Source organism: Podarcis vaucheri (assembly GCF_965113315.1).
Source record: "Podarcis vaucheri genome assembly, chromosome: 16".
Taxonomy (NCBI): Eukaryota; Metazoa; Chordata; class Lepidosauria; order Squamata; family Lacertidae; genus Podarcis; species Podarcis vaucheri.
In genome coordinates this window covers 30,557,009-30,571,114 of record NC_138754.1, presented here as the reverse complement: position 1 = coordinate 30,571,114, position 14,106 = coordinate 30,557,009, and the positions used below count along the sequence as shown (strand labels likewise).

Genomic DNA, 14,106 nt, shown 5'->3' with positions numbered 1-14,106 from the left:
GTTGTTAGGAGACCCTCCTATTCCCCCCACAGAAGAGCTGCAGTTCCCAGAATTCCCTGGGGATAGGGATTGAATGTTAGACCATTTTGAGAACTGCAAAAGAACATGGATTGATATGTGAATGTATTTCTGCTTTGTGGTGCACACGTACCATTAGGTTGCAGCTGTTGCACTTGAAAAAGCCATAATTTTTTGGAATGTTGTGTGATGAGCCAGTGCAGTGTAGTGGTTAGAGTCCCAGACTAGGACCAGAGAGACCTGAGTTCAGATCTCCACTTACCCATAAAAGCCAGTAACTCTCAGCTTCACAAGGTTGTTGTGAGGAAGAAAGGAATAGAGGAGCAACCGTTGGATTTGTTAGCCATCAGCCACTTCTGCTGAAAGGTGTTCTTATATATCTATATGTATGTATCTATATCTATATATCTGTCAGGCTTTGGGGAATCTGATCCCTCCCACAGTGGCAGCCAAGAAACAGATAAACAAGAAGAGTTCTTACCAAGTACTTTATTCAGTGGGACGCAGATGGCGCTGTGGGTTAAACCACAGAGCCTAGGACTTGCCAAGAAGGTCGGCGGTTCAAATCCCCGCGACGGGCTGAGCTCCCATTGCTCGGTCCCTGCTCCTGCCCACCTAGCAGTTTGAAAGCACGTCAACGTGCAAGTAGATAAATAGGTACCGCTCCAGTGGGAAAGTAAACGGCGTTTCCGTGCGCTGCTCTGGTTCGTCAGAAGCGGCTTAGTCATGCTGGCCACATGACCCGGGAGCTGTATGCTGGCTCCCTCGGTCAATAAAGCGAGATGAGCACCACAGCCCCAGAGTCATCTGTGACTGGACCTAATGGTCAGGGGTCCCTTTACCTTTACCTTTACTTTATTCAGTATTCACGCAGAGAGACAAATGCAGTATCTCTTAGATAATGGCATTGCTCTGAGTAAAGTCCCATCCCCCTTTGTCTCTCCTATTCTATGTCATCCCTGTGTTGGCTGATCTGAGCTTTCTGCCTCTGAGCTTTCTGTTCTACTACTCTCAGTGCCTGCCTGGTCCTGGGAGAGGGGAGATCAGGAATACTTTCCAAAGACACTGAATCTGTCAGCTGTCTCTCCCCTGGTGCTGCTTCTTCCTGCTGTTCCTCTCCCAATATTTCCCAGCTTCTCCCTTCTGCAGCCTCTGAACTATGGCCTTCTGCAAACCACTGTTGTAAATCTATCCTCCTGTTCTCAGGAAGGTTCAGGAGGGACAGTCCTCACCATTCCTCCTCAATCCAGCCCCTGAAAACATCTGTATCTAACTACAAACACACATATATAATTCTGTATAGTCTTCAGAAAGTTGCTTGTAGCATCTGCTGCACATTGCACAATGCATGTAATAAATGCCACTTGTTTCTGAACCCTCTTCCCTCTCCAAATCAGGTAAATACCACTGCCCGGTTCTCTTCACTGTATTCACCAATAATTCTCACATAGTGGCTATCAAGACAACTGGGAACGTGTTTGCTTATGAGGTGAGTTCTCTACTGAACCAGGTTATGAAGTTATCCCGTTAGAAAATATCGGTGTCTGGATCCTTGGTTTGTTTGTATATTTAATGATGCTTTCTTATAAAATATTGCAAGGCAGTATACAACCTTCTCTCCGCCCCACTCCCTCCACTCTGTGAAGCAGGTTGCATCTCACATGCTTTTACACAGAGCCAGCTGTAGAGCAGGAGTGAGGAACCTCGGGCCCTCTAGATGTTGCTGAGCTACAACTCCCATCAGCCCCAGCAAGCTTGGCCAAAGGCCAGGGACGATGGGAGTTGTAGTTCATCAGCACCTGGAGAGCAAAAGGTTCCTCACACCTGCTCTACAGCTGGCTCCACATAAAAGGGGTATTCCCAGCAGCAGACTGTTCTGCTGCCCCAGAAGCATCTCATGGGGGGAGGACTCCAAAAAGGCCCTGGGATATGAGTCTAGGGGCTACAGAGGGGTGGGAAAGTTGGGCAGTCGCAGCTTGCTGAACTACACTGGGAGGGAGACAAAGGGTGGCTTAAAAACAAACAAGCCACTTTTGAATGATAAATGTTAATTGAATATTACCCTTAAATCCTTTCTGCTTGGTTATAATTTTTGAATTGTGCTTTGGTTCTGCCGTGCTTGCATATGTACCTGTTACTTATTCAAAACCACGATAAGCTATAAATGACAAGCACTTGTACTTCTGCTTGCAGCTGCCCTTTTTCCTGTCGGGAGCTTTTGGGTGCTGAGATTTCTGCTCCTTTGACGCGAATTCTTGCTACGCAGTCACCTCCTGACCCCTTTTGTTTAAATGCTCTGTGTTGATTCTGAAAACGGAACAGTGCACATTCCAGAGCACAATGGAGGCAAAGAATGCCCAGGCTTAAAAAATACCCAGCAGCATCACCTAGCAATATTCCAGCCATGACTCGGAATGGTGTGTTGTTCCTTCGTCATGCTGATCCTTGATGTCAGGGGACCTCTCCTTGATATCACGCGATCATTAACGTACTTTGCTGTCCAAGGCATTTCTCAGTCCTGATTCATGCTGTCAAGAAAACCTTGCCTTGCCCAAAATTCAAGTCCTTGGTTCTCAGTGGTTCAGATGGTGCCAACATCCAGGGTGTAAAAACCATCCCTATTGGGTAGGGCAGTTGTCCACCCAGCTGGAGCCAGTAGATCTCAAGCTGTGCTCTCGGTGTCCCCAAGATCCCAAAGAGAAAATCTAAAGTACCACGCTCTGCTTCTGGGACCTCAGGCGAAAGAAGCCAGATTACACTGTAGCAGATCTGGCTAAAGACGTCCAAAACACTGGTTTAGAACCAAGGCATAACCCAAATAAGTTCACTGAAAGGGAAAGGCAAGTAACAATTAAAAATAGCAGTATAGAACAAAACCTGTTTACAAAATTGGAAGAAATAGGAAAGGGAAATGCAACCAGGTATGATCAACATACACTGCTGGCCTCACACTCAACACACGGACATAGAATCATAGAATTTTTTGAGTTGGAAAGGGACCCCCAAGGGCCATCTAGGAATCCCTGACAGAGGGCCATCCAACCTCTGTTTGGAAACCTCCAATGAAGGAGAGTCTAACACATTCCAATGTAGTCCACTCCACTGTGGAACAGCTCTTGACTATGCTCTTGCGGTCTTGACTATGCTACCACTCAGTGGATTTGTAACTGGCTGACTGACCGAACCCAAAGGGTGCTCATCAATGGTTCCTCTTCATCCTGGAGAAGAGTGACTAGTGGGGTGCCACAGGGTTCTGTCTTGGGCCCGGTCTCATTCAAGATCTTTATCAACGACTTGGATGATGGACTCAAGGGCATCCTGATCAAATTTGCAGATGACACCAAACTGGGAGGGGTGGCTAACACCCCAGAGGACAGGATCACACTTCAAAACAACCTTGACAGATTAGAGAACTGGGCCAAAACAAACAAGATGAACTTTAACAGGGAGAAATGTAAAGTATTGCACTTGAGCAAAAAAAATGAGAGGCACAAATACAAGATGGGTGACACCTGGCTTGAGAGCAGTACATGTGAAAAGGATCTAGGAGTCTTGGTTGACCACAAACTTGACATGAGCCAACAGTGTGACGCGGCAGCTAAAAAAGCCAATGCAATTCTGGGCTGCATCAATAGGAGTATAGCACCTAGATCAAGGGAAGTAATAGTGCCACTGTATTCTGCTCTGGTCAGACCTCACCTGGAGTACTGTGTCCAGTTCTGGGCACCACAGTTCAAGAAGGACACTGACAAACTGGAATGTGTCCAGAGGAGGGCAACCAAAATGGTCAAAGGCCTGGAAACGATGCCTTATGAGGAACGGCTAAGGGAGCTGGGCATGTTTAGCCTGGAGAAGAGGAGGTTAAGGGGTGATATGATAGCCATGTTCAAATATATAAAAGGATGTCATATAGAGGAGGAAGAAAGGTTGTTGTCTGCTGCTCCAGAGAAGCGGACACGGAGCAATGGATCCAAACTACAAGAAAGAAGATTCCACCTAAACATTAGGAAGAACTTCCTGACAGTAAGAGCTGTTTGACAGTGGAATTTGCTGCCAAGGAGTGTGGTGGAGTCTCCTACTTTGGAGGTCTTTAAGCAGAGGCTTGACAACCATATGTCAATAGTGCTCTGATGGTGTTTCCTGCTTGGCAGGGGGTTGGACTCGATGGCCCTTGTGGTCTATTCCAACTCTTTGATTCTATGATTCTTACTGCCAGAAAGCTATGTTTCATCAGAATTGCCTTTCTTTTAATTTGAATCCATGGGTTCGGGTGCTAGCCTCTGGAGCGGCAGAAAACGAGCACACGTCATCTTTCATGTGGTAGCCCTTCATCTGCAAAAGGGTGCCTACCCTTGAGTAGCCCAGGGCGTGCAGGCTCCGCACGGGATCTGTCCGTTGTGCTGAGTGCTTCTTGGGTGCCTCTTTGCAGCATGCAGCTCATTGCGTGGAAGTTGGGGGCAGAACTGGTGTCACATGCAATGACAGAGGCAGGGGGAACTTTTGTGTCACTGCTCCCCATCTATGTGTTGGCCCTTCCCTTCATGTGGCTAAGGTGCGACTTGGAATTTATTTGAGTTGTACAGTGGAACCTTGGTTGTCAAACGCCTCCGTAGTCAAACATTTCGGCTTTCGAACGCTGAAAACCCAGAAGCACCTACTCCAGTTTTCGAATGATTTTCAGAAGCCGAACATGTTACATATCTTCCACTTTTGAGTTTCCCTATTGTATTGAGGTTTCCGTATTGAGTTTTCAGGTTTTGAACGTTTCGGAAGTTGAATGGTCTTCTGGAACGGATTACGTTCGAAAACTGAGGTTCCACGGTAATCCGCTTAAGGTTCATGAGCTTTTGAGTCCTACAAAAATATTGTTAAAACCTGTCAGTTGGGTCTACACCTACAGCATTCTTAATGCTTGTGGTTACAGTATTCTTAGTGCGTGGATTAACCGAACTCTAAAACACACCACTTTAGAAGTTAGTGTTTTCATTCCCCCCCTGCACCAAAAAGAACCAGAAGAAGCACTTTTCTTCTCCTTGGTTGGAGGCAGTAGTGCTCCTGAATCCCAGTTGATAGTAATAATAATAATAATAATAATAATAATAATAATAATAATAATAATAAATAATTTATTTATACCCCGCCCATCTGGCTGGGTTTCCCCAACCACTCTGGGCGGCTTCCAAAAGAATATTAAAATACTGTGATACATCAAACATTAAAAGCTTCCCTAAACAGGGCTGCCTTCAGATGTCTTCTAAAAGTCTGGTAGTTGTTGTTCTCTTTGACATCTGGTGGGAGGGCGTTCCACAGGGAGGGCGCCACCACCGAGAAGGCCCTCTGCCTGGTTCCCTGTAACTTGGCTTCTCGCAGTGAGGGAACCGCCAGAAGGCCCTTGGTGCTGGACCTCAGTGTCCGGGCAGAACGATGGAGGTGGAGGATGGGAGAGTGCTTCTGCGCTCAGGTCCTGCTTGTTGGCTTCCCAGAGGCATCTGCTTGGTCGCTGTGAGAACAGGATGCTGGACTAGGTGGGTCACTGGCCTGATCCAGAAGAACTGCTGTTATAGCTAGGCTAAAGCTCCTACAACCGCTGTCCATTGAATGGCCATTCTGGCTGAAGCTGATGGGAGTTAGTGTCCAACAACATCCACAGGGCCACAGGTTCCTTGCTCTTGCCTTATAGGATTGTAAAAGGTAAAATATTGCATTGAGATTTTGGGACACCTTTTCTGACTTCATATGTATTTTTCTCACTTTTTAAGGCAGTTGAACAGCTGAACATAAAAACAAAAACCTACAAAGATCTCTTAAGTGACGAGCCCTTTACTAGACAAGATATTATCACACTACAGGTAAGATACTGTTATCACTGTTTTAATTAATTAAGGATGTTTAAATAAGGGACGTATGGGGTATTAGGGGAGGGGGATATCATCACCCTTTGGGGGTAGTTTGCCCACCTTTGGCCCCCACCCTGCACTCAGCTCTCACCTGTGGCTTGAAGAAGCTGTCAGCTGCTACATTCAAGGAATGATTTTGACTGGCCAGCTAAACCAGGTGAGGGTAGTTGATGGCTCTCAAACCCTCAGTGAGACTTCCACTGCATGAGAAAGCAGGCTCTGGCAGATTGAGCAGACAGGACCAATAGTGGGTCCAACCGTCCAGAAGGCAGTTTCTGCATGTGCGGTAGAGTGACGTGCGGGGCAGATGGGGCTCCTCCACCTGGGAAAATACCCCATCTAGGAAAGCTCTGGTCCTACACTTCTGCTGTCTGGCTGGATATCTTCGGGAGAAGAGAAGGCTAATGAGTAAACTCTACGCAGATCCAGAGTGGGGGCCCTAAGATGTTTGGATGGCACCTTGTATTCCTCCTTCCGGCAACACCTGCAGCCAAGCATATTGCTCTGCTTTCCTTTGGTCCAGATCAGCAAGGCTGAGAGTGGGGGGGCGGGGTCTTGTCCTCTGGACAGCCCAGGACCCCCATACACACTGCCCAGACTTGCACCCCACAGAGGTCACTTTGGCGCTGCCAAGGCAGCAGTTTGACTTCACCCCCAAGGCAGAATCCCATTGTCTTTCGAGACAGATGGATGCCAACCCGCTAAGGATGTTTCATTGCCCTAATCGATTTGTTATTATGTATTTTAATTATGGACTGATGTTAATAGTTCTAAACTGCTTGGAAGCAGATTTGGCAAAAAAGTGGTATATAAATTAATTGATCAACAACAATTAGCTAACTAACTAACTGCCTAGGCAAGCTAGACGCAAAATCTGAGTTTGAGGTACATTCTGTCAAGGCAAAAGCACTCAAAGGGGGTGCGAAGCAAGGCCTGTGAAGAGTGTGGCTGGGGAGGGGTTGTGGCCCAGGGAGAGTTTCAAGGGCCACATAAAGAGTTGTGGGGGGCCACATACCGGCCCTGGGGCTGAGGTCCACCATTCCTGATCTACTACATCTCTTTTCAAAAACTGTGGAAGTAATAAAACGTGATTTGGAGAAGAGCAAGTTGCAGAATAATCTTTTGCATGCAGCTTCTATGCCCGTCTGTGTTCTGTGCAACGAAAATCCATTTTCTTCAGCTGCCGCCCAGCTCTTAAAGGAGAAAACAAAGGGAAATAATTTACAAGCGTGCAGAAAGGGGAGAGAAAGGAAGCCAGTGGGCTGCTGGTTGGGTGCCGTCCCGCACTGCTTGACTTCGAAAATGTCTTTTGGTTTTACTGCCAGCCGTAAAACTAAAGATTTATTCACCAGTGAAAGCAAACAATTTCAGGGATGAATGAAAGACATAATTACGTTATTTAATGAGAGGCAGAGCAGTTGGCGCTCTCTGGTGAGTTAGTGGTGATGGAATATTGGATGGTTTCTTATCTAAAGTCACAATGCTGCATTCATCTTGACTTTCCCCATTTGCATTCATATCGACAGACAGTTCTCCCAGCGTTGCTTTGGGACTTGAGGCCACACTCTGTCCTCCTTACTACCCTGTTAAGAAATATGCCTCTAGAAAATCATCAAATCATGTTGGAAACCCCCCCCCACTTGACTTCAAGTTTCGTCACACTCAAATAGAGCACCCTAGAATGAAGAGTTTCATTTAAAGCTATTTCTGGAGAAAATGCAACACCCTCCCCCCACAACGGCATAAATATGGTTGGATTATCAGCGTCCTGGCTTGACGTTTCAAGATGGCTTGGCCTTCACATATTTTTGCATTGTGTTTCCTTTTTGTTTTTAGGATCCAACCAATTTGGACAAATTTAACGTCTCCGGCTTTTTCCATGTGAAGAACAACTTGAAAGTGACCGATCCAGGTAAGAACGGTTGTCAGGAGGCTTGGAAGCCATGAAAGAAGCAAAGCAGAACGTTGAATGGAAAGCAGACTGAGCCATTGTCACATCAAAATGCGGTGGAACAGCCCAATGGGGCTACTTGTCCTGAAAGTGCAGTGCTGGCAGTCAATGAGCTAACAGGCCCAGTTCCAGCTGTTAATACAATGGTACCTTGGTTCTCCAACTTAATCCGTTCCTGGAGTCCGTTTGACTCTCGAAACCGATCAAATACCAAGGCGCAGCTTCCGATTGGCTGCAGGAGCTTCCTGCAGTCAATCGGAAGCTGTGTCGGATGTTTGGCTTCCTCAAAACGGAGTACTTACTTCCAGGTTTGCAGCGTTTGGGAGCCAATTGGTTTGGGAGCCAAGCCATTCAAGTACAGTGGTACCTCAGGTTAAGTACTTAATTCGTTCCGGAGGTCCATTCTTAACCTGAAACTGTTCTTAACCTGAAGCACCACTTTAGCTAATGGGGCCTCCTGCTGCCGCCACGCTGCCGGAGCACGATTTCTGTTCTCATCCTGAAGCAAAGTTCTTAACCTGAAGCACTATTTCTGGGTTAGTGGAGTCTGTAACCTGAAGCGTATGTAACCTGAAGCATACTTAACCCAAGGTACCACTGTACTAGGGTACCACTGTACTGGTGTACAAAGCCACAAGAATCTTCACACCCAAGTTTCTAATAATAATAATAATAATAATAATAATAATAATAATAATTTATTATTTATACCCCGCCCATCTGGTTGGGCCTCCCCAGCCACTCTGGGCGGCTTCCATAGAAACCAAAAATACAATAAAATATCACACATTAAAAACTTCCCTGAACAGGGCTGCCTTAAGATGTCTTCTGAATGTCAGATAGTTGTTTATCGCTTTGACATCTGCTGGAAGGGTGTTCCACAGGGCGGGCGCCACTACCGAGAAGGCCCTCTGCCTGGTTCCCTGTAGCTTTGCTTCTCGCAATGAGGGAACCGCCAGAAGGGCAGAATGATGGGGGAGGAGACGCTCCTTCAGGACCGAGGCCGTTTAGGGCTTTAAAGGTCAGCACCAACACTTTGAATTGTGCTCGGAAACGTACTGGGAGCCAAGATAGGTCTTTCAAGACCGGTGTTATATGGTCTCGGCGGTAAAAAAACCCACCCCACTTTCCCCAAGATCAACCCCCTCGAGCCCTACGATCAGCAGGGCCTGTTGATGGCGCCTCCCGGTTGCAGGGTAACCTGACATCCTGATGATGAAGGATGGGTAAAAAATTTAAATAATAATTCAACATTAACAAGGAAGCCCTGCCGGGAGGCGCCATCAACAGAGCAGGGCTTCCTTGGTAACGTTGAATTATTATTTAAATTTCTTACCCATCCTTCATCATCAGGTTCCAGAGAAGGTGACAACAATTTGAAATTCAGTTTTGAAAATAGTTGAAACCAATTACTGTCAGAGGAGTACGGTGAATCCTCAAAACACATACCTCAGGTGTCTTAAGGCCAGGGTAAGGGAATGGCATCTCTAGTGAGCTGGGCGTTCTTGCTTCCTTATTAACTTTTGGGAGCAATTTAATGAGGCAGACAGAGCCACTTCACTAGGGAGGTCATTCCGTTCCCCTGGCCTTAAGGCGCCTGCTGTGGGTGCCAGAGATTGTCAGATACGAAACACCAGCAAAACCGTGAATGCCAAGAAGCCGTTTTCCTGTTGATGTTGTTTTGCAGATGATGAAAAAGCAAGGTCAGACCCGTCCTACTACCTGAAAAATGCAAATGTCGAGACCCGGGAGACTCTGTCGGAACTTTACAAAGAATTCAAAGGGGATGAAGTTTTGGCGGCAACAATGAGGGGTCCAGAGAAGAAGAAAGTCGATAAGCTGAATGCGGTGAGTTGCGTTTGCTGATTGGTAAATGGCCACTTCTGAATGGCTAGCGGGAAGGCAGGAGGCATCTTCAGTATAAAAGAGAGAGGCTGGATGCATCAGCAGCAGGGCAGCAGCCTGGCTAATCAGCCGCAGATTCACTTCTCCCCAATAGCCGTTGATTGGCTGGGACCTTGGCCTCTGTGTTGGTAGTTGTGCCATCAAACTGTACATTATGCAAGACACCAGGCTCTTGTCAGAAGCTGTGGCTTTCCCCTCCCTTCCCTGCATCCTCCAGCCCTGCTTCTTGAGGCGTCTGAGAGTTGTTAGGAGGCCCCCGTTCCCCTCAGGGAACTACAGTTCCCAGAGTTCCCTGGGAAGAGTGCTTGTTAAACTACTCTAGCACCTGTAGTTATAGGTGTGGAATAGGAACCTCTTAACAGCACCCTTGACAAACTACAGTTCCCAAGATTCTTTGCTATGACTGCTCAGAGTTTTATGATGCAGTGCAGATGTGGCCATATGCTCTGATGGGTATGCTTTAAGGCAGAGGGGAGGCTGTGGCGCGTCATCACTTACCATTCACCGTGCTCTCTACGGCTGATGGGAGTTGAGATCCAACAGCACCTTGTGAGCCCAGACTTCCCATCCGTTTTAAGTAAATGAGCACTGACCCAACCTTCATTCCTAACACTTGGCAACTTCTGAAAACCCATAAATTAAGGGATCTATCCTGAGGTTTCATAAACTTCCTCCTTCCTCCCTAGTGATGTGAGAATATTCTCTGCTAGAAAATTCTCCAGAGAGTATTCTCCACAAACTGTAAATTCTATGTCATCTACACAGGTGCTTTAAATGTACACACCTCATTAATTGAGCATATTCCTTCAGAGTATTCTCCAAAAGATTATTCTCGAGAATTTAACATAGGCATAGGCAAACTCCGGCACTCCAAATGTTTGGGACTACAATTCCCATCATCCCTGACCACTGGTCCTGTTAGCTAGGGATGGTGGGAATTGTAGTCCCAAACATCTGGAGGGCCGAAGTTTGCCTATGCCTGATTTAACATCACTATTCCTCCCATGCACAAGAGTGATTCAAAGGGCTGCGTTAGAGAGTCATGAGAATTGCCTATAAAAATAATTAGAATTTCAGCTCAGTTACACAACTGTAACTCAAAAGACATCTGGAGGATCCAACGGCTCCTGGTTTATGGTGGGAAGTGTTGTGGCACAGGATTGCCGTATGTCATTGCTTCACAGCGATGGGGTCCTGGTTTTTCTGTCGGTCTGGAATGCAGATTCTGTGGCTTGATCCGAGTGTTGCTGATTATATTATTGCGGCTTGAAAAGAAATAGTGCCAGTCCGCAGTACATCTTGTGTAGGATCACACACATTGGGCTGTGTCCAATGGGATGTCACCTTCCTCTCCTCTCCCCTGCACCCCCCAAAGAAGTCTGCTCGGGACGGTCTCCCAATCCTCTGGAGCAGATTTTGAGGGTATGCAGGGAAAAGGAGGAGGGAGTTTTGTCGCACAACCCGAAGTGTGCTGCATGAGCAACGCTGTATATAACCCCAAGATGCAAGCAAGTACAGGCAGCGGCTGTTTTAAGCATGTCTGATATGTGTGTGACTGTGCAGACAAGCGTCATGCCAAACCTGGAAGTGACCTGAAGACATCACAAAAAGGGGTCCCACTGTTGTGCTCGAGGGTCCAAAAGGTAACCCTTGTGCAAATCGGTCACTGCCTGTAGTAGATTTGCATCAACCAAATCTGCAACATCCTGCTCCTTTTGCCCAACTTAGCAGAAATGTGTTTGGAGGTGCACAGTGTGGATTTTAAATGATGAAATGACGCCCTTCCCCAATAGTGAAATTAATTCTTGTGGTGTGATTTTTACACGTTTGTTGGTACAGTGGTGCCTTGGTTCTCAAACTTAATCCGTTCCGGAAGTCCGTTCCAAAACCAAAGCGTTCCAAAACCAAGGTGCGCTTTCCCATAGAAAGTAATGCAAAATGGATTAAGCTGTTCCAGACTTTTAAAAACAACCCCTAAAACAGCAATTTAACATGAATTTTACTATCTAACGAGACCATTGATCCATAAAATGAAAGCAATAAACAATGTACTGCAGTCACACAATCAATCAATCAGTAGATGAACTGGGTTCCACATAGTCACAAAAACCCAAAATAAATAGCAAAAACAGACAGACCCCAGTGTAACACTCAAAACAGAAGCGTGGCACTCAAATTGGAAGCCTAACACTCAAAACAGAGCACATTTGGCTTCCGAAAAAAGTTCACAAACCAGAACACTTACTTCCAGGTTTGCAGTGTTTGAGTTCTAAGTTGTTTGAGTACCAAGGCATTTTGAGAACCAGGGTACCACTGTATATGCTAAACAGTTGCCATTTTAAAATTATTATTCTGTGTGGGCAGGTGGGAAGATTTTGTATCACCGCACATGTGATGGTTAGCTGTCTTTGTTTTGAAAAGGAAGGCCAGACAGAAGCATCTTGAATTACGTAATTTTGTTTGTTTCAACAGGCTCACTATTCCACAGGCAGAGTGAGTGCCTCATTCACGTCCACCGCCATGGCACCTGAAACGATGCACGAAGCAGGTAGCATCATGCAGGGCGGCGGGGCTTGTCCTCTTCTCTCTCACACCCCTTTCCCATTGTGGCAAGGTAGCGGGGGGGGGGTGAGGCATCCCTCTACACAACCCGCACCTCTTGTAGGAAAACCCTACAAGCAGCTGCAAATGAATGCACAACGTTAGTGACAAAGCAAATCACATGCTTTTTCATGTAGAAAATCCCAGGTTCGGTTTCCACTTTAAAAATAATATCACCAGGCAGAAGGTACATTGTAGGGCTGCCCTTTCCTCTTCTAAAAGTTCCTCAGATGACCTAGAAACCTAGCCTTATGGGGAAAGGAGCTGGGTATGTTTAGCTTGGAAAAGAGGAGGAGGAGGAAGAAGAAGAAGAAGAGGAGTTTGGATTTGATATCCCGCTTTATCACTACCCTAAGGAGTCTCAAAGCGGCTAACATTCCCCTTTCCCTTCCTCCCCCACAACAAACACTCTGTGAGGTGAGTGGGGCTGAGAGACTTCAGAGAAGTGTGACTGGCCCAAGGTCACTCAGCAGCTGCATGTGGAGGAGCGGGGAATCGAACCCAGTTCACCAGATTACGAGACTACCGCTCTTAACCACTATGCCACAGTGGCTCAGGAGACTGAGAGGGAGCTATCTTCAAATATCTCAAGGGCTGTCACGTGGAAGAGAGAACAAGCTTGTTTTCACCTGCTCTGGAGGGTAGGACTCGAACCACTGGCTTCAGGTTCCTAGGAAGGAGATTCTAACTAAACTTTAGGAAGAACTTTCTGGCAGTAAGAGCTGTTTGACAGTGGAATGGTCCCCCTTGGGAGGCTGTGGACTCTGCTTCCTTGGAGAGCAGAGGCTGGATGGCCATCTGTCACTGATGCTTTAGTCGAGATTCCTTCATTGCAGGGGTTGGGATGGATGACCCTTGGGGTCCCTTCCAGCTCCACAAATCTATGATTCTGTGACCTACACTTTTTTTTTAATGTATTACTGCCTGGGGGGAAAGTTTCATAGGTCATTGGGGAGATGATAAAAGGACGGGTTGTTCTGAAAACGCTGTTAAGCCTGCCGTTTAATATGCATGGCAAGCTGCGGCTTAATTCCCTTAATTTTAGCGGGCGACAATGACGTTTCGCATGGAAGGTTATCTGACCCTTCTGAGCTCAAGTCACATTGCTTGGCCTCCAGAAGCACAGGGGCGCAGGACTAATTTCAAGTGACCTTTGAAAGGTGGAGGGTGAAGATGTTCCCTGTAGCAGGTTGCGTCTTACTCATTGTTATCGTCACCGATGACTGAGACACATTTAACAAGTGCTAATAATTTCACCGTTTGCTTCGTCGAGCAGCTGCCATTGATGACGACACGGTGCGATACCAGTACTTGAAGAAGAAGAAGGGCTACGTGCGACTTCACACCAACAAAGGGGATCTCAACCTGGAATTGCACTGCGACATGGTACGTGGCTGTTTGATTATGCCATCACAAATGCTATTATTACACTGTCACAGACTGGTAAAAATAACTAATAATAAAATGGGCCGTGCCATTGCTTTTCATTGCTGCGTTATCAAGGTTTTGCATTTGTGAATGAACAGAGAAGGATGTCAGACTTACTGCAGTGTTTGCCAAACTTGGATCTCCCATCTGTGGTTTGTTTTGTTTCTGTTTGTTTTTTGGACTACAACTCCCATCATCCATAGCTAGCAAGACACGTGGTCAGGGATGATGGGAATTGTAGTCTGTAAGTCGCTGGAGACCTAAGTTTCGGAAACACTGATCTACAGCATAGGTGGGGAACTTTCG

The 14,106-nt window shown here is 46.6% G+C and overlaps 1 protein-coding gene across 1 annotated transcript in view; it reads left to right on the top strand.

The window, feature by feature from the left end:
- The window catches only part of PPIL2 (peptidylprolyl isomerase like 2), a 73,958-nt gene that overhangs the window by 20,857 nt on the left and 38,995 nt on the right, over positions 1-14,106 (top strand). Inside the window, exons 7-12 of the mRNA XM_082203301.1 lie at positions 1,416-1,507; positions 5,778-5,867; positions 7,752-7,827; positions 9,554-9,714; positions 12,244-12,319; positions 13,649-13,758. Of these exons, the coding sequence (XP_082059427.1) occupies positions 1,416-1,507; positions 5,778-5,867; positions 7,752-7,827; positions 9,554-9,714; positions 12,244-12,319; positions 13,649-13,758 (605 nt within the window). The remainder of the gene's footprint in view (positions 1-1,415; positions 1,508-5,777; positions 5,868-7,751; positions 7,828-9,553; positions 9,715-12,243; positions 12,320-13,648; positions 13,759-14,106) is intronic.